At 46.2% G+C, this 27103-nt stretch overlaps 1 protein-coding gene across 2 annotated transcripts in view; it reads right to left on the bottom strand.

The window, feature by feature from the left end:
* Positions 1–27103, bottom strand: part of EVA1A (eva-1 homolog A, regulator of programmed cell death) — a 313292-nt gene that overhangs the window by 8185 nt on the left and 278004 nt on the right. For both annotated transcript variants that reach the window (XM_054024335.1, XM_054024336.1), the window contains 2 exons: positions 10272–10436; positions 4639–4809 (listed from right to left, as the gene is read on the bottom strand). In XM_054024335.1, coding sequence (XP_053880310.1) covers positions 4639–4809; positions 10272–10436 — 336 coding nt within the window. The remainder of the gene's footprint in view (positions 1–4638; positions 4810–10271; positions 10437–27103) is intronic.

The raw sequence follows: 27103 nt of genomic DNA, 5'->3' as shown, positions 1-27103 counted from the left end.
GAGGCTATTTCCTGTGGGCTAATGATCAGCTGGGAGCATCAACCCAGACGGTCATTAATTCTCCAGGACATGGCCCAGGCCAAGGTTGTTATTGCTCTTATAGTGCTTTATTTTCTTCTTGTCGTTTTAATAAATAAAAATTAATCTGGGCAAAACTGCATCTGATTTCCTGTGATGGCATCAGGCCCTCCGAGAGCTCAGCGGGGGGGAGGAGTTTCTCATTAACGTCGCTCGCTGCGCTGTGCGCTCGCTGCATCTCTTCCAAGGCACAGCAGCCAGTTGAACTCCCCGTGTTAGGACAGTGATGTAATGGAGGGGACTCGCAGGGAGCCCCCGTCTAACTTCTGGCACCAGCAATTTCAGAGGGAAGTTGGTCTGAGCGGGAACCGCTTGTTACCACATTGGCAGCACGTTGCTGTTTATGGGGGAGTTATGGTGCCCCCCCCATTTGTCCCCTTTGCAGATTTCTATAGAAATATTACTTTAAATGTTCTGTGGGGTTGCATGAAACAAACAAACACAAATTCCTTTGTGGCTGGAATGCTAAAGGACCCTGACTAATCGCTTGGAGTGCCATGAGCAGATTGATAAAGAAAGCAAACACTCCCACAAGTGGTTCAGTGACCTGCTATACTATACTGGCTTTTTGCACTCCTCTGCCATTAATAGGAACATTACATCTTTACACACAGACTTCAGCCAAAAAGATACAGGGGGTGGCCAGGACCCGTCCCTTTGCATTTGCATCTAACCTTCCCACCTGCTGCACGACACGGTAAATGCCAACAGGTGCTAGTGGCAGGTGTTTGCCGTCTCTCCATCTGCAGCTGCCCACCCACTTCCCACAGATTTGGTCTGGAAATGCTTGCAGCTTCCGAATGGCTTTCCTCAAGCTGGGACTGGAGGCAGCTGTAGTCAGGAAATGAAGCTTCAGCCCTGTTTTTGTCTGTTGCTTGGAGGCACGACAGACAGGTGTGCAGCAGCACGGTGCTGTGAAACACGGAGGGCCCACAACTCCCATAGCCTTCAGTGGGGACTGAGGGTGCACATCACCTTGCAGGACAGGCCCCCAAAAGAGAATGTTTTTTTAAAAAATCGTCACCTATAGCCCTTGTGTCTTTACTGGTAGCGCAACCAGTTCACCAGCACCGAACAGCCCTAAATCTAGCAGAATCCCAGCTCCAAAAAGATTGTGTCCCACGAGAAAAATATAGGACAGAGTTCTACTGTGGAAAAAGGAAACACAGTCCATGGTGCTTTTAGCATAGTCAAAAGACCTGGATTCTAGTCCCAGTTTTCCCTGACTCACTGTAAGTCCTTGAGTGGGTCACTTTAATTTTTCCCAAATATAAAATGACAATATCAATAATAACCTACTTTACAGGGAAGGTGTGAGGATTAGAGTCGTCTCCAGGCCAAATTCCTAGATTTGAGCTACAACTTTTGCAAACTTTAGATCTCAGACCAAATTTCATGTCTGACTTCTCTCATAATCAACTAACCCCCAAATCCAAAAATGGGGGCAGGGAAGCTAATGGAAGAAGGATTCAGATTCAGGGCCAGAGTTTGTGCCTTGAGTGCATCTCTATTGACAATTCATTAATGCTTGTAAAATGCTTTCAGGGCTTTTAATGGGAGGCACTACAGAAATGCAAACCTTTATTATGTTACCATTATATTTCTAACTATGTCTATTTGACCTGTTAAACTGTATTTAATCCACATTAGCAGAAAGGTTAAAACAGTCCCCTTAACATGGGTAGCACTCCAGTGGGGATGGAGCCTTAGTTGCACAGATATGCTGGATATTTTCTGGGCAGACTAAGATCCAGCATTCACAGGAGGGGTGGGAAAACTTTTTGGCCTGAGGGCTACATCTGGGTATGGAAATTGTATGGTGGGCCATGAATGCTCACAAAATTGGGGTTAGGGTGCAGGAGGGGGTTAGGGCTCTGGCTCGGGGTGCGGGCCAGAAATGAGGAGTTCAGGGTGCAGGAGGGGACTGGGGCAGTGAGGGTAGAGTGCGGGGACGGGGATGAGGTCTCCAGCTGGGGGCGTGGGCTCTTGAATGGAGATGGGGGTGTAAGAGGGTGCTCTGGGCTGGGCTGGGACTGAGGCGTTTTGAGGGCAGGCGGTGGATCAGGGCTGGGGCAGGGGGTTAGGGCATGGGGGAGGGTCGGGGCTCTGTCTGCGAGTGCAGGCTCTGGGGTGGAACTGGGGATGAGTGGTTTGGGGTGCAGGAGGGTGCTCCAGGCTGGGATCGAGGGGTTCAGAGGACAGGAGGGAGATCAGGGCTGGGGCAGGGGTTGGGGCACCAGGGAGTGGCTCGGGTGTGCAGGCCCTGAGTGGCACTTACCTCAAGCAGCTCCCGCAAGCAGTGGCATGTCACTCCTATGCGGAGGCACGGCCAGGTGGCTCTGCTGCACGCTGCCCCATCTGCAGGCACCGCCCCTGCAGCTCCCATTGGTCATGGTTCCCGACCAATGGGAGCTGCGGGGGCGGCGCTTGGGGTGGGGGCAGCATGTGGAGTGGAGCCTCCTCGTTGCCCCTACGCGTAGGAGCCGAAGGGGGGACACGCCACTGCTTCTGGGAGCCACGCGGAGGGGCCCCTGACCCTGCTTCCTGGCTGGAGCACAAGGGACCGATTAAACCATCTGGCGGGCCAGATGAGACCCGCAGGCCATAGTTTGCCCACCCCTGGTTTAGAGTGTATCTAAAGTTGAAATCAATGGAAGCTAGGGGCCTAAATACCTTTTGAGGATCTGGGCTTTAGTCTCTCTGTCCTGAGTTCCCCACCTTTAAAATGGGGATAGTAGCATTTCCCTGTCTCACAGGGGTGATGTGGGGATTGAATATGTTAAAGATGTTGAGGTTCTCAGATCCCACAATGATGGGAGCAACAGATAGAGGATGCATTTACAGCAGTTCTTTCAGTGCAGGTGTCCATATCTATGAACCATGTAATATTCAACCTTAATTTATGAAGGACATTTATTTCTACATTAAGAATCTCTGCTTTAAAGGGACCTGAAAAGTCAGAGCATGATACTGCCATCAGATGCGGGGGAGGGGGGGGGAGGAAGAGAGAGAGACAGAACTGTGCACTTAACACCAAGGTTGTTGTTTAAGTCATAGAGATGTAGGACTGGAAGGGACCTTGAAAGGTCATTAAGTCCAGCCCCCTGCCTTCACAGCAGGACAGATTTTTCCCCCAGATCCCTAAGCGACCCCCTCAAGGATTGATCTCTTAACCCTGGGTTTAGCAGGCCAATGCTCAAACCACTGAGCTATCCCTCCCACCAGTGTTACAAAAAGAACTATACACAGAAACGTTCTCCTGAATCTATGTACATTTGCCAAAACTAGAAAGCCAAATCTTGTGCTGGGAACCAAAACACAACAGCCTTGTGCTAGTGCATGAGAACCAGAGAATGGCACCGAGGGGAAATAAAAGTGACCGAAGCTTTGTGCCGTGAAAAAAAGAAAGCTAAAAATTGTTTGCGTTTTAATCATTTTGGCCCTGATTCTGCAAGATTTATCCCCGTGATTCCTTGGCTTCGCCTCATTCCAGTCAATGGGATTGTTCACCATGTGCAAAGTTACGCACATGCATGTGTCTTTGTAAAATTGGGCATTACGTTTTTAGCAAGACAGGTATGCATTTTTAAAAAAAACCAAGGGTTGAGATTCAGTCCTGCCCAATGAAGGGCCAACAAACTGCATGCCCTGTCTCTGTTACGCCGGGGGAAAGGGGGCTCATGTCCAGGGACAGTCGTTTTGCAATTCCAACTGTAATTCCAGAGGAGCCTCTCTCCCCCAGCAGAAGCTGGACTAAGGAAAGTGGTGAATCAGTACATCTCCTGGCCAGCCTGACCCCACGCTTTGTGGGGCTGACTCCACCCACTTTGCGGGTAGCACCAACCAGCGCCGGTCTCTCTGATACAGACGGGAGCCATGGACAGCTTGCACTACTGTGCCTCTAATTCTAGCAGGCTTTCTGCTATGAGGGGCCCACACCCTGGCTGCCCCCAAGCAGTGATTCTGGCCGAAGAGCTTCATGATAAGAGTGACTCTAAAATAAATGTAAATGGAAGAAAGCTCCTGTGTTACATGAAAGACACATGACAAGAAAAAATGTGGATGAAAGCTAAGCTGTGATCGGAAGAAACTTTCCCTAAACTAGATTTAAATATATAATTACACTAAGCAGAAATTTCACCTTCACACTTCCACTGAAGATAAGCCAAATTCTCTTAAGCAGGGTAATGATCTAAGTGCCGCTCATTTTCCAAATTACAGGAAAAGCTTGCCTTCTTAATGAGCCAGCGTTTGATCTCCAAGAAAAAGGCACATTAGAAATAATACCGCATCTAAGATTACATTGTATTTAACTTCAGATGAGAGCAAGCCCAAGTGAAGGCAGAGCACAATACAGCCTGTTATATACAGTCAACCCCTATCTAGAGCTACACCGTTCGGGTCTTTCAAGGGAAAACCTGCTGAGAGACAAATGGGAAAACGAACCTCTGAGAGAAATACAAAGGGGCAGATTCTGCCCTCACTTACACTGGGGCAGCCCCACTGAGGGTCTTAAAAGACATCACAGCAGCCCACAGAAGAAGCAGGTGAGAGACCTACCTGTAATAAAGGAATACGCTGCTAGGATGTTGCTGAGCAAAGCCATCTCTGTGCTAACGCCCACGGGCTCCATGCTGCTGTTATCCACTGGCCGCTGTGTCTCATCCACGGGAAGCAGCAAGGGGGTGTTGTCTAGCGGGTAAAAGGTAGCCGACCTCCCTTTCTTCTTCTCTGTTTTGAGTGAGGGAACAGGCACGTCAGTTTCAGCGCTGCCCTGCCCTGCCCTAAAGCAATTGAACCTGCCTCTGCATTCAGAAATCTGGAGCCAGTCACTGGAAATGCCCCCCAAATCTGCCGCGGTTAGGCAGCTGGACCTTCGTGGTTATAAGCACATGGTGGATTCAAGGCAGTTTCTCTGTTGGCTACCAAGCAGCATCTCCTCTCCCCATTAGCCTTCTCTTTCACATCCCCCGTTAGACACACCCAGATGCTTCACAGCAAATATATAATCAGGTTGCTTTTCTTTTTTGTAAATCAAAGAGCCTTTATCAATGCTGGGTTCCACTAAACGTGTAATAACTCAGCACATGGGCTTGGAAGACACAGACAGGGTCTTGCATCTCTCTGTAATTCTAGAGTGATCTACACCTGGCAAGCAGTACTGCTTTCCCTCCAGCCTTATTAAGGGAAGGGCGGCTCTTTGCCTGCGTTTATGACTTCCTTCAGAAGCATGCTCTCGTGTTTCACTGAGACATAATTTCCCCTTCAGAGAGGTGAGGGAACATGGGTTAATGATTTGATTTTATTTGTTGAAGACTGGAGCTGAGACGGCAGCTAATTCCAGGAGGCTGAAAGAGACCCTTTCAGACCTTATCAGATCCCTGCTAAGAACTGGCTGTACCTTGATCTGTCTGCAGACACCACAACCAATGGCAAAATACTAATTGTTTCAAACACATTAAAAAGTCAGCCCATAGAGAGAGCTCCATCATCCACCTGTGAGTGTGCAAAATCCTAGGGCTGTTAAGACTCCTGTCCCTGTGTATCTGGTACAGGCTGCAAACAAACAGTGCACAGTAGCTGGCAATTGCATCTGGCTTCCACTTATCTGCTAGTATTAAGTTCAGGAAACTGACAATTCTGGTGCATGAAATACCATTACCGCTGCGGGAGCAAAGTCACTTTCAACTCCAGCCTGCAGCGCATGAAAGTCCACGTTTGTTCACTGTCTCTCTGTGTTTGCATTTGCACAGCTCACACCCAAGGTGAACGGCTACATTGTTCATTTCACACTGTACGCGCCTGGAAGCTGTGTGGCCCCCGAGGTCAGCGACAAAGCTTTGGGAGTGAGGGGGAAATAAGTTAATTCAAAATGTTGGCAGTGGCAATGGCTCAGGTGGATAAATGCCTGTGCGGTGCTGCATCCTATTAGTGTAGCTTCAGAGATTCATCGAGTCCAAGGCCAGAAGGGACCATTGTGCTCATCTAGTCTGACATCCTGTATAACACAGGCCACAGAACTGCCCCAGAATAACGCCTAGAGCAGCTCTTTTAGAAAAAACACCCCATCTTGATTTTAAAATGGTCAGTGGTGAAGAATCCACCACGACCCTTGGCAAATTGTTCCAATGGTTAATTACTCTCACTGTTAAAAATGTACGCCTTATTTCCTGTCTGAATTTGTCTAGCTTCAATTTCCAGCCATTGGATGGTGTTAGACCTTGCTCTGGTAGATTGAAGAGCCCACTATTCAATCCCCATGTAGCTACTTACAGATTGTAATCAAGTCCGCCCCCTTAATAATCTTCTCTTTGTCGTGCTAAATAGATTGAGCTCCTTGACTATCTCCTTATAAGGCAGGTTTGCTAATCCTTTAATCATTCTCCTGGCTCTTCTCTGAACCTTCTCCAATTTATCAACACTCTTCTAAATAAGGAGACATATCTATCTCATAGAGCTGGAAGGGACCCTGAAAGGTCATTGAGTCCAGCCCCCTCCCTTCACTAGCAGGACCAAGTACTGATTTTGCCCCAGATCCCTAAGTGGTCCCCTCAAGGACTGAACTCACAACGCTGGGTTTAGTAGGCTAATGCTCAAACCACTGAGCTATCCCTCCCCCCGCTTGAATTGTGGGCACCAGATCTGGGCATGGTATTCCGGCAGCGGTCACACCAGTGCCAAGTACAGCGGTGAAATAACCTCACTGCTTAGCGCTGGATGCTGTGGTGATGTCTAGCTGTGGGGGACCGGCTGGGGGAAACTTGGGTTCTGTTTCCAACTCTACCACTGAATGACTGTGACCTTGGGCAAGTCGTTTAAGCAAAATTTTTCAAACATGGATGCCTGAAGAGAGGCACCAAAGGGGAAATTTTCAAAACCACCTCAGATTTAGGAGCACTAGTCCCACTGAAAGTCAGTTTTACAGATGAACAAACTAAGACACAGAGGGGTAAAGGCCGACATTTTCAATAGGAAAGTCAATGGCACGAAGGGTGCTTTTGAAAATCTCCCCCTAAATCCACAGTTCAGCACCTTAATAAATGCCTTGATTTTCCCCACTAAACTCCTAATGTGAACCCAAAGGAAGCGATGGGTGCTCAGCACCTCCAAAATCCAGGCCATTTATCTAGGTACCTAACGTTGGGCCCCCAAGTTTGGATGTAGTGTTCTTTAATCATTCTGTGCCTCAGTTTCCCTAGCTGCAATGACACCTATCTCAATGAGATATTGTGATAACATTCATAAGGCACTTTGACAATCACAGAAAACAAGCTCTACTGGAATGTAATTATTATTATTGTCACGTCAGTTGTCCTCAGCCCAAGGTCTGAGCAGTTGTGAAGGGTATTTGGGCTCTAACCCAGTAACTCTTGTAATGTAGAGTCTTCAAAATGCCATTCCCAGCCCCAAATTACTGATATGGCAGGAAAAGTAGTAACTGGAAGTGCCACGTATTTGGGGAATTAAAGGGGAGCTGAATAAGTCGGAGAAGGAAATGTAAAAGGAGCCCAGGTTGTGGCTCTGGTATTTTACAGTGTTTTGCAGGCCAGTTGCCTCATGCTTTAAAGGGGGTGTTTCTAAAGGGATTGTGACTTGCCAAACTAGCTATCCTCAGGGAACTGAATGGAAAAGATATGGGAAAATTTGACTCTCCCTAAATAACTTGAATTATTTATTAATATTATTTCTATTACAGTAGCATCTAGGAACCCCAGTCAAGGATTAGGGCCCCATTGTTCTGGGTGCTGTGCAAACAACTAACAAAGAAGGCAATCCTTGCCCCAGAGCCTTTACAATTCAGGTGTCAAAAGATAGAGAAAACTGACCAATGGGGTGGCAGCTGGTGGGAGGATGAGGTAATAAAATGAAGAGTTTCGCAGAAAAACGGAAGTCTCAGCTCACCATTTGCCTCGCCAATGCCAGAGAGCAGCGAGCTGCAGGAATCAGAGCAGAGGTAAGTTTTATGGAGGGATTTAAAAGACAAAGAGGATTCTCACAAAGAAACAGTGAACGAGGCTTTGATGGCTTACTCCCTTGCGTGCTTTGTTCTGTCAGGTTTTCTTTTAAAACACAGCGGCAGCATGTGCCAGTCTAGAGCAGAGGCTCTCACACTGTGATCAGAGCACCACTGGCAGGTGTACGGCAAAGGCAAAACACTGTTGGCGGTTACTGAGTCTTAACACTGCGATGCATGGATGTGCCCCCTGCTCAGTGTGTGTTCTGCCTTCCCCCACCCGGGTCCAACCCACAGAGCACATGACTCTGATACTGCTCCCAGCTAGGGAATTCTGTTCAACTGTAGATCGAGGGTCAGTCTCCAATGATGACCAAGATGAGGGTCAACATGTGGATGGACCCTATGCTTACGAATAAGCCCGCCAGTAATCTGGTTAGAGTGTTACAAGTTAAGTGGTGACAGGGCTTTACTGCTGATTAATAGCCAACTCTGCAGCAATTGTGCATAATGTAAATGGAGAAGAAGAGATAATTGATTAATCCTGCGTATATGGTCCACTCATTTCCAAAAGGGAAACATCCCACTCCCTGCACCCAGAGCGTCCCAAAAGCTCAGAGGCCATAACAGTGTCAGCGTACATGGTGGAAGGTTAATGGGGAGGCCTGCCACCTTTTAGTCTTTGTCTTCTTGGGCAAAGTAACTGCATCGCCACATGGTGGCGTTTCCCTGTGGCCACATGGCATTATCAGTCCATGATGCAACGTCATGATATGAAGTCACGATATCCCAGGCAATAATTGAGAAATCTTTAACGTCAAAATTGGGGCTGTCTCATGGAAAACAGAAGACGTGTCAATTAAGCTTCCTTAGGGAACAGATGAGTGAGTGCAGGCCAGCAGTACCGACTCAAGACCCACCTTCTGATATTGCCGTGCCATTTATATGCGGGGCAGCATTGCGAGTTTACCATGGCTTCTCTCCAACTCTGGTGACCTCAACAAGCCCCCGTTCCCTTCTCTCCTGCTTTTCCTTCCCGCTACAGGCCCTCCCACATCACAGATTCCCCAGTGTTTTCAGAAAGCTCCATAATGGGGACAAGCATCTCTGGATCTCAGCAGGACAAAGATTTCAAATCACATCCCCTCTTGAGGCTTCCCCCTAGGATGTGCTGTGTACTAAATCAACAAGGCAAGGCCCAGGGAGGAGACAGACTGAGACCTGCTGGGCTCTAGCTGTCCTGTGGAACACTACACAATAGGCGTGTTTTCTAGGAGGCAAAGTGAAGAATAACTTCTCTACTTTGAGCTGTAAAAGGAGTTCCGCTCTTTGTTTTTTCCGATGGAGCCTTAGTGCAATCAAACAAGTTCCTAAATGAATGGTTGTCTGAGCACTCTACACTCCAGCAACAAGCACCATAAAGCCACAGAACTGGTTTTCTAATCAGTAGGATCGTACAATCAGCCAGTAAGGGTGGAAAAAAACTACAGGGGTTATGCAGGAGGAAAGGAGATCTATTCTATTGCAACTAAAGCATATCATGGAAGGGCCATCCACCACTGTACACTGTTGTCATCCATGTCCACTGGCTCGCCATTCACTCCAGGATCTGGTTAAAAGTCACCCACGTTCCCCCATGCCTACCTCAGGGATGTTGTCTTCCCCTATGCCTTGCCTGTCGCTGGCCTTCTCTATGTCACCACTGATGGTGTAAGAGCCTTCTCCTTTGCAGCTCCCAGTCTTTGGAACAACCTCCCCTTATCTTTGCAACGTGTGCATCCCATTTCAAACCTGTTGCCTCTGCCTTTCTCTGGCCTTTTTTCTTGTTTGCAATTATATCAGTTAAGGCTGCAAAGCATTTTGGGATAGAGTTTTTATGAAAGATGTTCTACAGAATAAAAGCATAACCTTAATCTCATTGAAGCCAGTGTGAGCTTTGTCGTTGACTTCAGTGAAGGAGGATCATGCTCTAAAGCTGTATGGTAATCATTGTACTGTGCTGACAGACACTTACTGTACTTCACTGCTGGAACGGTACAGGGAACTCATAAGCCACAAAGTCATGAAGTAGTTGTGCAATGACAAAACTGTATTTTTCCCACTGCTTCGAAATGGGTGGGGCCTATGAACTGCACAAATGCCTGAGTACAGATTCTGGTATTTAGTGTCCATTAATGGGAACTCATAATTGTAATCACCGCTGTTAGGTTTCTGTAAATATTGTTATAGTCTTAGCTACCTGACAGAACGCGCTCTAGAATGGACGGCGAGACCTCAGGAAAGAACACGCCGTCCCCTATAACATTAGGATCATACGCTCTTGGCTGCTGTGGAAAATGTGGTTGCTGAATTCCTTGGTAGTTGGTTGGTTTTGGCTGGGTTTCATGCAGAAGCTTCTTGGGAACTGCAAGAAAAGCACAATGAGAACAACACAATGGTTAGGATGGGTTATCTCAGCTGGTTATAAACTGAATTATTGCATTATGCTACAGGCTCAGCTCATATTTAATTATACTGTAAGCGGACCAAAGACATGCTCATTTACCACCATCAGGAGTGTGCTATGAATGCCTAGACAGCCAGATTCCATATCGGAATGCAAGGCACTGTGAACTTAATAAGACATCATTTTATTTATAATGAATATTGTTAATTCTTTAGATTGCTCTAAATAGTTAGATGAGGTGGGGGGAAAAAGATCTAGGAGGTGACACAAGTCTCTTCAAGACACTGATTTAACATCCAAAAATGAAAAGCAATCAATGGGTTTATTTGAATGTTACGCCTCCTGCAGTGCTATAGCACTGTTCTTCTCAAAGTGCTTTACTAACATGAAGCCCTTGTGAGATATTCCTTCTTCTAATCCTTTATCTTAGCATATTATCTTTTCTTTCAAAGGCTCTTGAAGAGAAATTAAGGCAAATAATGAACCATTCCTTTGTACAATTACAAACCAGCGTAATAGTGCATAACACTACATTTCTTGCTTTGGACCATCGAAGTCTTAGTAAGAGCAGGGTATTTTTCTCCCCTCAGTTCCAAGGCCAAGTCCTCAGCTGTAGATCAGCAGAGTCAGTGGAGCTATCCAGATTTACACTAGCTGAGGATCTGGTCACACAGTAAATTAGCATTTGCCAGAGTCAGAACATCAGTTCATTTAGTCTGGTGGTGTCTCCAGCAGTGGCCAATACTCGATGTAACTCCAGAACGTAAGTGTCTTCCACACATGTTAGGGTTAAGAAAACAAAAGTAAAGTCTCCATGAGAGAGTATAATATGTGTGTTCCTTCCATGACACCCTACACTAAAATCAACACAAAATGGCGGTTTCATTTCTGCAGACAGTAGATTCCTTAGAGATTTAAAGCTGCAGGCCACTGAAAATTAAAGCATAACTTTATTATATAGCTAAAAACACCCCAACGACAAGTGTGAAAAAGGACCCGGCCAAGTGTGCAACACTGCACGTGGAGGGAAAGTCCTTCCTGATCTCTAAGTAATTCGCTGACACCTTGAAGCATGAGATCTGATTACCCTTAGCATTATTTAGTCTGCACAGCTACCAAAGCGAAGGATCAGGAAGTAATCCAGTCACCTTGCTTTACACTGTATTAGACTTGCTGTCTTTGCTGAGGCTGAGAACTGTAACTGCATTTACTAGCCACCCTTTCATGTCTGACAGCCAAGGCATCAGCACTTACACTTCTAGCATTATTAGTAGAGTCTCATCAGGTCAGGAAACCGACATTTTAAAAAACCCAAAGCCCTAACTTGTGACTATCAACAAGCTGGCACAGCAGTTCCTGGAGAGAACTGGAGTGGCAAGACTCCTCTTCAGCATAGGCCGTAGAGGAAACATATTCTCTGGAGGGTAACTGAACAGAAGCCAGGGGAATGCCAAAGACGGGAACAGGCAGAAAGTCCAGGAAGCATGTAGGGTGGATTAAAAATAGCGTCTTGCAGCCAAGAGTGTCAAAAGTAACTAACAATTTGGAGTGTCAAGTTTGAGATGCCCTAAATGGGCCTGATTTTCAGAGGATAGGGGCTCAGCACCCTCTGAATCTCAGACCCCTTAACACAGCGGTTCTTAAACTGTGGGTCAGGACCCCAAAGTGAGTCGTGACTCTGTTTTAGTGGGGTCGCCAGGGCTGGCATCAGACTTGTTGGGGCCTGGGGCTAAAGCCAAAAGTCCTTCGCTCCACCACCAAGGGATGAAGCCAAAGCCTGAGGGCTTCAGCCCTGAAGGTTACAGCCCCCACCCATCCAGGGCTGAAGCTCTCAAACGTCGGCTTTGCCCCCCCACTCCCGGGGGGGGAGAGGGAGGGGACGCTCAGGTTTTGGCTTTGGCCCCCATCCCCGGGGCAGAGCGACTCAGGCTTCGGTCCCCCTTCCCGGGGTCTTGTAGTAATTCTTGTTGTCAGAAGGAGGTCATGGTGCAATGAAGTTTAAGAAACCTGCCTTAACAAATCTACGTTGGGCACCCAAAAATAGAGGCATCCAAAAGCACTACTCCCTTTGGAAAATCTTGGCCTGTCTTGTATAACCGCGGTGGCTGAACCTCTTTTACAGCTGAAGTGTGCCTCACAGAGCCCTCCAACCCCTCCCCTTCTCCGCCTATGAGACTGGAGGGGGAGCTAGGAGTTTCTGCCCCGTGGCTGGGGAGGGGGGAAGGGGCTAGATGCTTCTGCCAGAGATGAATGGTGCCTGCTGAGAGTGGGGGGGCACAATTTAAAATTTCAGCCCCCCCCCCCCCAACAGATTGAGTCACGCCCCCTCAGGCATGCCCCCCTTTACCCTCAGCGGCCCCTCCCTGCAGCTCCCAGGTGTTAGCTCCACATGGAGAGGCAGCGGCAAACAGCTGGGAGCAGTAGGGAGGGGCCTCTGCTTTAGCTTCATGGGGAGAGGCAGCAGCAAAAGCAGCGGCTCTCCCTGCAGCTCCCAGCTGTTTGCCGCTGCCTCACCCTATGGCCGCAGCTCCCAGCTTGCTGGCTCCAGCAGCTGCCCTGCAGGGAGGGGGCTCCGTGGCATCATGTGACCGAGCAGTGCCAGCAAACCAAGGCAAAAATCGGGGGAGAGGGGAACATGACCCCACATGTTCCCCATGCATTGCCTGTGACTTCTGCCCAGCAGGGAGAGGGGCCTCAGGGCTTCAGTCCTGCAGGGTGCACCTGCTGGGGCTCAAGGCTTCAGCAAGAGTGGGGCAGAAACCTTGAGCTCTGGCAGACACGCCCCGGCTCTCGAAGGTCTGAAGATTGTCATTAAGTGTGGCCACCCCAGCTATAGAGTGTCTTTCCTCCCAAAGGATCCCAGATTGCATCATGGATCATTACCGACTGTAAGGAAAGTTTGATTTTAAAAAAAATGAAGGAAAAGAGGGTAAAATTTCACAGAAATTTTTACTACATTTGTTTTCTGTTTTGGGACCAGCTCTTTATGGCCTACGAGAAAGAATCTTTTCCCGCACCACTGAAGTGCAGCCGTCTCTGGGATGGAACATAGAATGGGGCAGGCTGGATCCCTATTTCCATGTAAACAATCTGAATGAAATGGGGGAAACCACTGACCCCTTTTCCTAAGCACAAGCAGGCACAGTAGAGCCAGCATTTCCACAGTTAATGCTTTGGCATCCAGGCCACCTGCAGCAGCAACCGTATCCCCTAGGAAACCCTATCTGTAAAGAAGTAAGCGTGATAAGCCTTATCCTGAGCAGGAGAAGAACCTTACGAAAGCAGTCAGCAATTGATCAATAGCCTCCCGTGAGAAGTGGGGAAAGCCCCATCATTTAAAATTGACTGCCTACCTGGGTAGATGGCGCCCATCACCATCGTATCTGGGCACCTCACAGTCTTATGTGTTGATCCTCATGACACTCCTTTGAGGTAGGGAAGTGCTATAATCCCCATGTGACAGATGGAGAACTAAGGCCAAAATCCTCAAAGGTATTTAGGCTCCTAACTTCCACTGAAATCAGTAGAAGAGAGAGACTAAGTAACTTACACAAGGTCTCACAGGAATCCAGTAGGAAAGCTGGAACTTGAAGCCAGGTCTCCCAGGTCCTAGGCTAAAACCCTACGCACCAGACAATCTTTTCTACCTAGAGGGGCTAATGCTCTTGGGACTACGCAGAATGGAAGTGTCCTGCATTGACGGGGCGGTCTGGGTGACCTAATCTAGTTTCCATGATGCTATGATAACATGCAGGGCAGAGTTAGAAAGAAAGTCAAAAAGCAAAAGCCCCTCTAAAAGTCAGCATCCATGCAATTTCCAGTTAGCTTCTGTGTCCCAGACGTCTGGCAGCCAGCTAGCCAAGAAAGATTAAAACATCTGGTTCCTTTGAAATACACCCCTCAAGTTATCACAAGAGGAAGAAGAACTAATTTGACATAATATGTGGTGTCCAGCTCTAGCCAACTGTCAAGAAAAAGAATTTACATTACACTTCTCATAAAAAAATGTAACTTGGATGTTATACTTATCTCAACATTCAGCAAAGGCATCCTGACAAAGCATGGCACACAGAGTCTGTACAGTTCAGTCAACCAATAGCTAAAGCAATCCAATCAAAAACTGAGCAAAGCAAGTGGCATATATAGGGAAGATTGGGAGAGGAAATGTTCTCCAGATAGTCTTCAGCTGAAATGCTAACACGCCTTGGTACCCCGGCTTCTCCACATAAAATGAACATTACAAATTGAGTAACTCCAGGAGGTTTGTACAGATTACGAGACTGGAAAAGGGATACGGAAACTTCCACCTCTAGGTCTATTTAATCTCTCACCTGGTGCACATGACTATGGTATCTAAGCACCCTCCACAATTATGATGTGTACACACAGAAATCTCAGATAATTTGAGCCCCACAGTCCAAGGCTCCCGGGCTTGAGTCAGCTGACCCAAGCCAGCCATGGTTGTGCCGCAGGGCTTTTATTCCAGTGTAGACATACCCAGAAAGGAACAAATTTAAAAGCAGAGTGTGCAGCATAGAATATGCACACAGCCAGAGACATGCTCCTTAACTGCCCATAGCATGTTGGCACCACTAACTAACACGCTGTTTTCTACCTGGGGGTGCTCTAGAAACTCTCTCTTGGGGCAAAAAAACAGAAGCTAACAGGGGGATGCATTTAGAATCACAGAAGTAAGAGATGGAAAAACCATCCATCAACCCACCTCCCTGCTAATCAACATCCCCTACAGCCCATTTTCATGGGTCTAGTTTTAAACACTCAGGTGCTGGGGATTTGACCACTTCCTTTGGGAGACAATTTTACAGCCTAATACATCTCCCTCTCAGAAAGTTTACCCTGACATTCAACTGAAATTTTCAATGTATGTTAGGTATGTATATGGCCCCATTGCCACAGTATCTCAGCGTGTCACAGCCTTTAATGCATGTACCCTCATGACACCCCCAGTTTTACAGGTGGTAAACTGAGGCACACAGAAACGAGGTTATTTGCCCAAAGTCACATAGGAAGTCTGTGGTAGTGCAGGGAATTGCACCTAGGTCTCCTGAATCCCGAGCTAGTGCCCTAGCCACTCTTTCTGTTCGTTAATTTCATCCTTACTGTTAGATCTATCTTTCTGTGCTACCCTAAAGAATGCCACCCCCACATTCCTGGAATACTGCCCTCCTCCAGCTAATGCTTTAAGGATCATGCAAGCTGAATAAACTCTGACTTCAGAGAGGAGAACTACATCCAGACTCTATCTGGGCAGGCTGGGGCCAGCAATTGTTGAACATATTCTTTAGATAACAAACAACTTACCAGGGATAAACGCCCATCATAAATTACCCCAGTTTTTTAGAGGAGGGTAGATTCCTGAGAGGGGATGAGTTAGAACCATGAAAATACACAGGAGAATCCACATTTATCAAAAAAGGACCATCTGTGAATTAGAACAGTTCAGAGAAAATGATTCTTTTGCCTGTGTCTTGTATACATGTGAGCTGCGTGGATGTTCAAGACCACTAGATTGAAAGTGTTTTACATGCTGCAAAAATAAAATCCACTAACTTGTTGATCAACCGAATCTGTTAAAAGAATGGATTTGGGGACACACACGCCACTTACTGCACAATAAAATCACAATGCAGAGATCAAGAAAAAAAGAATGTGTATGTTAGAATACGATGCCCCGATTATGCATTTAGCCACCTGGTGCATTTATTATTATTCATAATAGTAACATCAGTTTACATTTACAATGTATAGGGCTTTTCATATCCCTATGCTCTTTACAAATTTAGGACCAAATTCTGCTCACTATATTCACACAAGCAGCCCCACTGAAGTAAATGGGACCACTTGTATGATTAAAGCAAGCAGCAGCAAACTTTTACAAATGTATAAATTATAAGTAGCAACTGCTCCAGCAGTTCCACTACAAAAGAATGCAGCAGCCTCTAACGTAAAATGCCACTGCTTCAAATAACGCACAGCAACGTCACACAACTGTTCAGGACAGGAAGTGAAGAATACCCTATCCAGCTGAAGTTTCAGGAGATTTTAGGTAGACTAGTCCCAGAGTTGGAATCTGGCCAGGAAGCTGGAATTTAAAAATCTCTACTCTTGTGAAAATGGTAACAGATCATTAATGACCACACATGGTCAAGACCTCACCTTTTTCATCTCACCCATTTATTTTAAAAGGTAGGTGAAGGAGACCAAAGTACAATGGGGATATAATCCTGAAAATTAATGCAAACCCCTCCCCCCAAAAAAATAATTACTTGACCTCACACAAAAGTATTTTTGTATGAAACTGTTTCAAACCTCTGACAAAAGGAAATGACTCACACAGCCTATGGTGAGTCCACTTTCCTGAACGTCCCGGAGCCTTGTGGAAAATCAAGTGGGACTTTCTGGGAAAATATCTCTGTCATACTGTAAGTCCCTCCCTGCAACCCGCCTACACAGATCAGTCCCATGATTCAAAGGAGTCCCTGCTGTACCTCCTAGGGGGTTACTATTTACTATGTGACACTGCTTTAAACAGATGCAAATGTTCAACATTTCTGATGGAAATGGAGTAAATTTCAGCTTTTGGGGAAAGTTAAAAACTGTGATGCACGGCAGCCTGTGTGCGAGCTTTCCAAATAATTACGCCAAGACTGCCCCTGCAGTAGCCCTTCTGCCTCCCCAGGGGCCTGAGCCAAAGCCCATTGAAGTCATTGGGAGTCTTTTCATTGATCTCAATGGGCTTTCAATCAAGTCCTACGTGTGTTTAGAATATCTGCTTCCTTAGTTGAGAAACCAGGTTTGTTTACATCATGGTAGCAGCTCAGAATCAATACCGCTATGGAAAAGCTTCCAATATCTACCTACCTATCTAGTTTCTTATACCATAATCATCACTGTGGTATCTGAGTCCCTTGGATTCTATTGTGTCTTGCAGATGGTCAGCTAAATTTTGACTGCATAATCTTTATTACCGGGGAGGAGGTGAGAAGCACAAAGAACACAGCTCAACTTTCAAGGTGTGCAGGACTGGATGTTAAAAGGAAAAACAGAGATTATGTTGTTGGTTTGTATTCTGAGCAAATTTGCCATGGAGTCATTAAACAAATGAATGTATAAGCCTATCATGTCATTTTTAGATTCACTTTTCTGACTATCCAGACATTGCTATTTTATATGGTGCTTCACATCTTTGACTCTCATGTTTCTTCCATCTTTAACTTTTAAAAATTGGCATTTGAAGTTACAAACAGGTTTATCTGCTAGCAACAAAAACCTTAGTGTGTCCTGTCCTTCGGCTGTTTTCCTCTTCTCGTTTCATATTCCTGTTTTTTCTCTTAGCTCTTTTTTCACCATCTTGAATTTCATAACAAGATACATAGCATCTATTGCCAATGATTCATAAGTCTGCTGCTTGCTGTGGCTTTTGCTTTCCAAAGGGCACCGTGGAAAAGTGTCTAGTACTCTAGGGCGTTATGTACATATTATATTTGGAAAGAAAGAACCTGTGCTACAAAGAGACACTCTCCGTCCCAGTGCTTACACATCCCAGCTCTGCTAGATTGTTATATGCTTCCAAATGTAACGTAGCTCTGCATTATCACACGGTAATGCACACGCACTCACATAGGGCTCAATGCCTAGGCATCTTACAAACACCGCTCAGCCAGTCATTTTCCCCCCAAAGGGCCCTCCACCAGCCAGGAATTGCCAGACCTCACCGGCACTCTGGCTATGCCCTATTTCCACCTGAAACATCCACATCATGCCCCCTGGGCCAGGAGAGGATAATTGTAAGAGAGCATTACCACCTGCTCTGCACTACCCAGAGAGTCCCACATGCTAGGGAATCCCCAGCTGAGGAGCTGTGTGAGTTTTCCATCCTTTTAAATCCCAGGAGTGGCACAAAAAGGCCAGCGTGGTATTCAGGACTGAGCCTATAATGTCTTCATTGTCATTTCCACCTGCTATTATTTTCCAGTGTAGTAGCTATCAGGGAAGTCATTGTTAGACTAGCAGTCTGACACCAATGTCATTCAAACAAATGCCCTAGAGTAACTCCACTGAGTTAAAGCAAGTTGCCTCAGATTTACACTGGGTGCATAGGTAAGATCTGAATTAGGCTCGTTGTATTCAGTTCTTGGTACTTCAATTACAGAAAAATGTAGATTAATTGAAGGGAATTCAGAGTACAACAACAATTGTCAGGATGGACTGACAATCTGGGGAGTAGGATGACGGTCTCCAAGTATATGAAGGTTATAAAATGAGAGCCACAAAACATGACTTTCATAGATTCACAATTTCTAGGACTGGAAGGGACCTCGAGAGGTCATTAAGTCCAGTCCCCTGCCCTCATGGCAGGACCAAATACTGTCTAGACCATCCCTTATAGATATTTATCTAACCTACTCTTAAATATCTCCAGAGATGGAGATTCCACAACCTCCCTAGGCAATTTATTCCAGTGTTTAACCACCCTGACAGTTAGGGACTTTTTCCTAATGTCCAACCTAGACCTCCTTTGCTGCAGTTTAAGCCCATTTCTTATTGTTCTGTCCTTAGAGGCTAAGGTGAACAAGATTTCTCCATCTTCCTTATGACACCCTTTTAGATACCTGAAAACTGCTATCATGTCCCCTCTCAGTCTTCTCGTTTCCAAACTAAACAAACCCAATTCTTTCAGCCTTCCTTCATAGGTCATGTTCTCAAGACCTTTAATCATTCTTGTTGCTCTTCTCTGGACCCTCTCCAATTTCTCCACATCTTTCTTGAAATGCGGTGCCCAGAACTGGACACAATACTCCAGTTGAGGCCTAACCAGCGCAGAGTAGAGTGGAAGAATGACTTCTCGTGTCTTGCTCACAACACACCTGTTAATGCATCCCAGAATCATGTTTGCTTTTTTTGCAACAGCATCACACTGTTGACTCATATTTAGCTTGTGGTCCACTATAACCCCTAGATCCCTTTCTGCCTTACTCCTTCCTAGACAGTCTCTTCCCATTCTGTATGTGTGAAACTGATTTTTCCTTCCTAAGTGGAGCACTTTGCATTTGTCTTTGTTAAACTTCATCCTGTTTACCTCAGACCATTTCTCCAATTTGTCCAGATCATTTTGAATGATGACCCTGTCCTCCAAAGCAGTTGCAATAAGCACTTAATAAGCGTACTTTGGATCTGAATCTTCTTAAAATGCAGGGCTGTTCAGCTCTGGGGCACTGGTCCATCTCTAATGTGTATATAATACAATGAAATTAAGAAAAAGTAGATTCTCTCTCTCCCATTTGTAATGTGCCCATCCCTGTAGTTTCTTGTTGCAGTGTCAGGCTGCATATCAGGAAGATCCCCCAATGGCAACTGTGGAATTGCCTCTTGAGGCAAGTGGTGGAAATATTTGCCATTTAAAATTCCACTGGATAAATGAGTTGATGATGTACTGCAGGGAACACTCCTGTACTGGTGGGGACGTGGATGGGGTGACCTAGTGAATCTTTTTTGTCTCTAACTTCCTTTATTCTGTCACGACTATCGATTCAACATGGTCTGTAGTTGAAAATGCTGAGTCGTGCAACAGCAGTGCAGGACCAGGGTCAGGATAAGAATGATCGGAAAAATCAGTGGGAGAGAGTTGCCTTTTAAAATGATGGCTAAGAGCTCTCCGATAATCTTGTGAGCTTTGAGCTGTCCCCTTTATGTGCTTTTTACAGTCATGTCAATTAGGCTGCAGACTTTAAGACAGTCAGATGTCCCACAGACATCCTGTGCCTACATTGTTCCAGTACTGAACATGTGTGTTGTATTCATGTATGTGTGTATGTATATACATACTCATACACACACATTATCATCTTCCAGGTGTGATATAGAATCTCCATGTATATACTGTGTCCTCGTGTAACTGCATGCTACTGCAAGTAGCTGCCAATTTTCTGGATCAGCAAATACTTACTGATTGCGTCAAGTTAAAATGTTATTAAAGTGTTTGCTTTTATGTAGGTGTTGCTCTACTTTGGCTCAAAGTAGTATTTCTCATCACAGTTTGTCAGATTAATCCACCAGTTAACCCTGATGAACGAATTGGAAAACGTATTATATACACATTTCAAAAGTGTCAAGCAAAAAGCATACGTTTCCTTCCTCTGATGACTTATTCCCATTATAATGGTGCCAAAAGACCCATTTCAAGGCCATTCTGCTAGGCACTGTACAGGCATTAAGTAAAAAGAGAACGTACCTAAGCACAATGCAGAATGAGAACTCAGGAATTACAGCAGATGCTGGGAGCTCAGTTTGCAAATCTGGGCACCCGTTAGTGTGGCCATTTCCACATGTGGGGGATCAAAAAGACACATGGTGACCAACCCAGCAAGTGTGGCACGAGGAGACTGCTCACATAAGGCAGACATCTCAAGTCTCACGCCTGAACTGTGAGACTCACTCATTTGAACCTTGTCTCACATACTCACGCTTAGCTCATGAAGTCTCACACAGGGCTACAGCCCAGTGCGGAGGGAAGGGCCTGGGATGGGGGAAAGGAGAGGGTTGGAGAGTGAGCCTGCACTGAGTCACCTCACAGCAGCAGCTTCCGTCCACGGGCACAGACCCTGCCAGGATAGTGACTACATCCACAATTACATTAGATAGTCTAACAATTTGTAATAACGGAAATAAAGTCTCATGCTTTAGGACATTCACTAACCACTAACTGACAGGAGTTAGGAAGATATTACACCCCTGTGCCTTTATGGATAGATTACTCTGTAATGTCCCCACTATGGGGTTACTTGCACCTTCCTCTGAATCATCTAATACTGGCTACCATCAGAGACATGGTACTGGACTAGAGTGGCCACCGGTCTGATTCACTATGCCAATTCCCATGGTCCCATGAGCTGCCCAAGTCTTGCTTGGAATGCCAGGGAAGGAAAGAATGATCAATAGTCTTTAAATCTGAACAAAGATCATGAAGAGGTTTCTGTGGTAAGAGACAGAGGGCACGTCTATACTTGGAGCTGGAGGCAGAATTTCCAGCCCGAGGAGCTACTGTGCTAAAAACAGAGTGTAGCCACAGAGCTGCAAGCTGTACTGTGCTGGGGCGAGCAGCAGGAGGGGCTAGTTACCCCAAGTATCTCGGGTGACCCCCAAGTATGACGGGTACCCACTTGGGGCAGATAGCTCTTCCTGCTGCTCACATTGGCATGCTTATATTTGCTACTTACTCGATCAGAGCTAGCCTGGGTAGATCACCTTGAGCTGAAAATTACACCTCTGGCTAGAAATGTAGCCACCAAGTAAATCCTTTACCATGCTACAAAGGATAGCTATTGTATTAGAAATCCTGTTACTACTGTAGACAAGTGCATGTGTGCAAATAATTACTATAGAACAGGATACACTATCTTTCAAGCACAAGTTATCAAGCTTGATGCAGGAATTACTGGATAAAAGTCAATGACCTGTGTTATACAGGAAATTGGCCTCTGTTGGTCTTGAAGTCCAAGGATCTATGATTGAAGTGGCAAAATTGTCTTCTATATAAGTTCTAATATTCACATGGTCATAACTTTTGAGATATTCTCCTTTGAGGCTGAAACTTCCTAAGCTTGGTGTCAGCTCGTAAGTGAATCATCCTGGAAAGTTGGAGAAAAATCCCTTTAGATGTTTTGAGAGCATTAAAAAAAAAAACACCTGTTTTTAAAAGGTGTCTTTAAATGGCAGAAATCTTTGCCTTTTCATTAAATCTTTGCCCTTAAATGATTTGGGATGTATTCTGTGAAAAGTACCATACATGGCTTCTGTGTTTTACCGGCAAACCCCATAACACACAACATTTCTTGCTTTCGGGTCTTGGGGGTACGGTAAGTAAGATACATTCAAGCGTAACTGCAATTGCCACTGCAAGTAACTGCCAGTTTTCTGGAACAGCAAATTATAGTCACTTTCTTGTTGCAGCCTACACCAAAATGAACAGTACATTCAACAAGGCCAGAGCTTTTGTTTACCCTAGAAAGAAAAGAGAAAGACATTACTGAGCACCTACTGAATAGTCTTATGCAACTAATACCACAGTTATTTCCATGCCAAGTGTAATCTGTGAGCTCAGAAAAAACTGTGGGAAAATAGAGAGCTGGATGGTCTTGGCAGCTTTCCAGTTCTTAATAATAATGATTAAAAAAATAAAACATGAGGGTTTGGAGCATAAATATTTGTTTCTGAAGCTTAGCCTATTCAATCCTGTGCATTGCCATTGATTTTATGAAATGCTCATCCAAAACAACAAGCAGCATTATTCAGCCACACATGCTTGTCTTTTCCTGATTGTCACTCTAGTCAGTTCTATTGAGCACAAGGGTTTAGCTTCATTAAGGCTGCTATCTCGGTACTATGCTAACCGAGGACCTTACTGGCTTTAATAATCCTCGTGTCGGTGAGGCTTTGCAGGATTGGGCCCTTGGAATGCAAAATACTCTAGACAGGGACTCCAGAGCAAAATTCTGACCCCATTTACCCCAAAATCAATCCGGACTAAGTCCACTGAAACCCTCCAGAAGGCAGAGCAGAAGATGGTCCTCTTTGACCATTTATGAAGGAGGAAATCACAGAATCTGTCATGCCTCTGGTCCCTGCAACAGATGAGCAGTGTTAATAATCACCATCTTAACTTTTTTCTACACCGGGAAGCCTTCAGCACAGTATCTTCAAGGACCCCTGTGCTTAGGCCACACGAGATGAGATAGGTTCTGGAAAGACCACCAGTGGGCTTTACTAAGCACAGACCATCTTGTGTCTCTTTTATAGCCCGTCTAGCATAGTGCCATTTTAGCTGCTTCACCCTTCAAGATTATTGCACTCAGGAAATTAAAAACAAACAAACAAGATGTATCTTAATCCCTAGGCTCTTCAGAAGGCTTTCTTATTACTTCTTCCTTGAGAAATAAAGACTGGCTAAAGGAACATTAGACTTCTATTGTACACTCTACACTAAAACACCTCTATGGTCAGGCTTTGTCATAGTGAGTGTTACCAGTATCCTAGATGCCAGTGACATTGAACCCAATGATCTTAGCCATGTGGCTCCAGAGTTCAAAATCAACCTGGAACAAGAAGTAAGGAAGCAGTAAGGAAAAGAGCATTTAACAATGATTAAAGCAGTGGCTTTGTGAGTGGGAAAAGACAGCTGATTCATCTTAGGTTTAGCATCAGGTAAACCTCTTCTCTCTTCTTCTCTGAGTAGAAACATGCCCTTCAAGACAATCAGAAGATCCAAAGTATAAATCAGCCAAATTCTGCAATGAGTCTATACCTAGAGCAGTGTTTCCCAAACGTGGGACACCGCTTGTGTAGGGAAATCCCTGGTGGGCCGGGCCGGTTTGTTTACCTGCTGCCAGGGCCGGCTGTGGCTTTTTTGCCGCCCTAGGCAAAAAAGCCACCTGCCCCCCCAGCCAGGCAGGGAAGGGCGCCGAGCCCGGCCGCGGGCCCACAATCCCCGACCGGCCGGAGCGCCGGGGGGAGGGCGGCCAGAGCGCCAGGAGCCAGGTGGAGAGCCCGGCCAGGGCTCTCCGCTCTCCCCGGCGGCCAGAGTGCGGGGAGGAGGGTGGAGAGCCCCTGATGGCCAGAGCGCCGGGAGGAGGGCGGAGAGCCCGCCGCGGCTCTCTGCTCTCCCCGGCGGCCAGAACTCCGCGGGGAGGGCTGCGAGCCCAGTCGCGGCCCCGCTCTCGGGCCGGAGCGCCCCACCGCACCGCCCCCCTCCAGGCGCCGCCCCAAGCACATGCTTGGTGGGCTGGTGCCTGGAGCCGGCCCTGCCTGCCGCGTCCACTGGTCCGGCCGATCGTGGCTCCCACTGGCCGCGGTTCGCTGCTCCAGACCAATGGGAGCTGCTGGAAGTGGCGCGGGCCGAGGGACGTACAGTACTGGCCGCCGCTTCCAGAAGCTCCCATTGGCCTGGAGCAGCGAACCGCAGCCAGTGGGAGCCGCGATCGGCCGGACCTGGGGACGCAGCAGGCAAACAAACCGGCCCAGCCCGCCAGGGGCTTTCCCTACACCAGCAGTGTCCCAAGTTTGGGAAACACTGACCTAGAGCATTCATTAAAGTGGGGTGGTAAGGGGAGTAACCAAGGGTAGAATTTGGCCAAAGACTCCTATTGGTAAGTAGTTAATTCATTTTTTTGGGCTGCTTCAGACTTTCCTCTGAGAAAAATAAGGAAAACAGAAACTAAGCCTATTTCTTTTTTTTTTTTTTTTTTAAAGAATCTTGCATGAAAGCTGTTTTCTTCACCCTTGAGCAAATAGTCCCATTCCAGTTACATCCCAGGCCAGGGGAGGGCTAAGACAAATAAAATTCAAACTAAGTCAACTGACAAAAGAGGTGAACTCTAATTAAAAGCCGCCTCTAACTTTGCATCCGTGCAACTGTAGGTGCAAATAATTGTATTTGTATTGTATAACTGTAATTTCACAGCCGCAATAAATGCTTTAGAGACATTTAAGTGGCTGAACTCACCCGGGCATCACAAAGCTGAAAAGTTAAATGGCATCAGCTGAGCCCACAAATGTCTTGATTGCAGAATGTGAGGATGGGTCAAGGTCCTTTCCAAACTCAGGTATTTAACAAAACATATGCAAAATAATTGTTTAAAACGGTACTTTTTTGTGCACATATTTTCCTCCAGGGGAGGCTGTGATGGGGTATATACCCTCTCCTCATTCCAAAAGGGTTAATGTGGACCTAAAAGGCTAATTAACCCATTTGTCTGCACCTGGAGGATGGACCAGACCTAATTAAGGATGAAGCCCAGCTGGGGAAGGAACTGGGTGGTGACTATGAAGAAAGGAAGCCCATGTTAGAAAGAGGTTTCAGACACTATAGTAGTGGGGCATCATATAAGTAACTCGGATAAACAGTGTCATTTTTATTTATTTATTTATTTATTTATTTATTGTCTTTTTAAAATCTTTCCTGGAATAAAAGAAAGGCGTGTGCCAGGCGTTGCATTAAGGAGAAGAGGGATCGGAGTAGAAAAAGCTGTTTTTTGGAAGGGATATAAAACCTCGTGCTTCAGGGTTTATGCCAGTCTCTAACTATTGGAGATCAGACAGAAACCTGAAGTGAGACACAGACTGACCCATATCTGCCAACTGTGGGGCTTCTTACACCTTCCTTTGAAACAGCTGCTGCAGGCCCTTGTTGAAGACAGGTCAGTGGACTAAATAAATCCCTAGTCTGATCCCGTGTGGCAATTCCCGTGTTCCTCATTCAACTACAAATAAGGCTTTGCTTACTTTACGTTGGTCAATAGAAAGCAAACCCTGTTACTGTTCTCTTATTTTACCCTATGAATCTAGACGGGGTGATTTCCTTGTCCTTGAATCACTAAACAACCCCAATGTACCTTTCCTACTCTGGCAAGCCTCACAGAGTCCTTGGATTAGGAAACAAGGATTTAGGGTCAGATCACAAAGCAGATAAAAAGCGGATGGGTTCAGCCCTCCTGAGTATTCCCCTATGTCATATGGCATATCTGCCACCCCTCTGAGCCTCTGGTAGGAGGGGGCATGCCTAGGGGCCAGGGGAGTTGGCCCATGCATAGGTATAACAGCCCCTTGGCCTGCTGACTATAAGCTGTAGAAGCCCTTTCAGTAGGGATCAAATTGACCTCAGGAGCAAGGAAGACATAAAAGCTCAGCCAGACAGGAAGAACTCGGAGCTACAGGTGCTCTCTTTCTCCCACTCTTTGACCCAATCGTAATCCTCCCAGCTTCTCCCATTATCTTTCAATAGCTCCTTGTGAGGTCTAGCAGTTTTTGCAGCACTTCTGCTTTATCCTGCATGCCCCATATCACACCCTGCACACAGGCACCCCAGAACTTCCCGCATGCCAGAGCGCACATGCTTTCAACACAGCTGCCTCTAAGTCACAAGGAGAAAGACCAGATTGCCCGTCAGTGGGGCAGGTCACGGAATCCCTAAAGGGAAGAGGAAGTTGGGAACTACTGAATAATGGGGGGAGGGGTAGCTCAGTGGTTTGAGCATTGGCCTGCTAAACCCAGGGTTGGGAGTTCAATCCTTGAGGGGGCCACTTAGGGATCTGGGGCAAAATCAATACTTGGTTCTACTAGTGAAGGCAGGGGGCTGGACTCAGTGACCATCCCTTCCAGTTCTAGGAGATGGGATATTTATAATTAATTTTATTTATTAATGGTCACATGGGGAGTTTGTAAAGGGGGAATCAAATCCCCCATGGAATGGTGTGTATGGGAGAGAAGTGGGGAGCCCTGGGACTACTGGAGAATTGGGTGCATATCGGCTGACAGTAAGGTGGAGGAATCCCTTAGACAGACTGATATGGCCCTTTAAAACTATTCAGAAGGTTTGGTTTGCAGAGAGAGCTGATGTTCCAAACAGAAAGGGATGGAAAGAATTTGCACAACCCCCTTTGAAGTCATTTTACATGTGTTCCATCTGTGCTGATGGCACATCGAACCTGATTTACTTAGAGGTACATAGGGGCAACAGACCACATTCTGCCCTCTGTGCAAACCCCATTGACCTCCTTGGAGCTTCAGAGGGAACAGAATCCTGCCCACCGCACAGATTGAAGAATGAATTC

This window comes from Malaclemys terrapin, chromosome 3 (genome assembly GCF_027887155.1).
Source record: "Malaclemys terrapin pileata isolate rMalTer1 chromosome 3, rMalTer1.hap1, whole genome shotgun sequence".
NCBI classification, from domain to species: Eukaryota; Metazoa; Chordata; order Testudines; family Emydidae; genus Malaclemys; species Malaclemys terrapin.
This window is presented reverse-complemented; position numbering and strand designations above follow the sequence as displayed.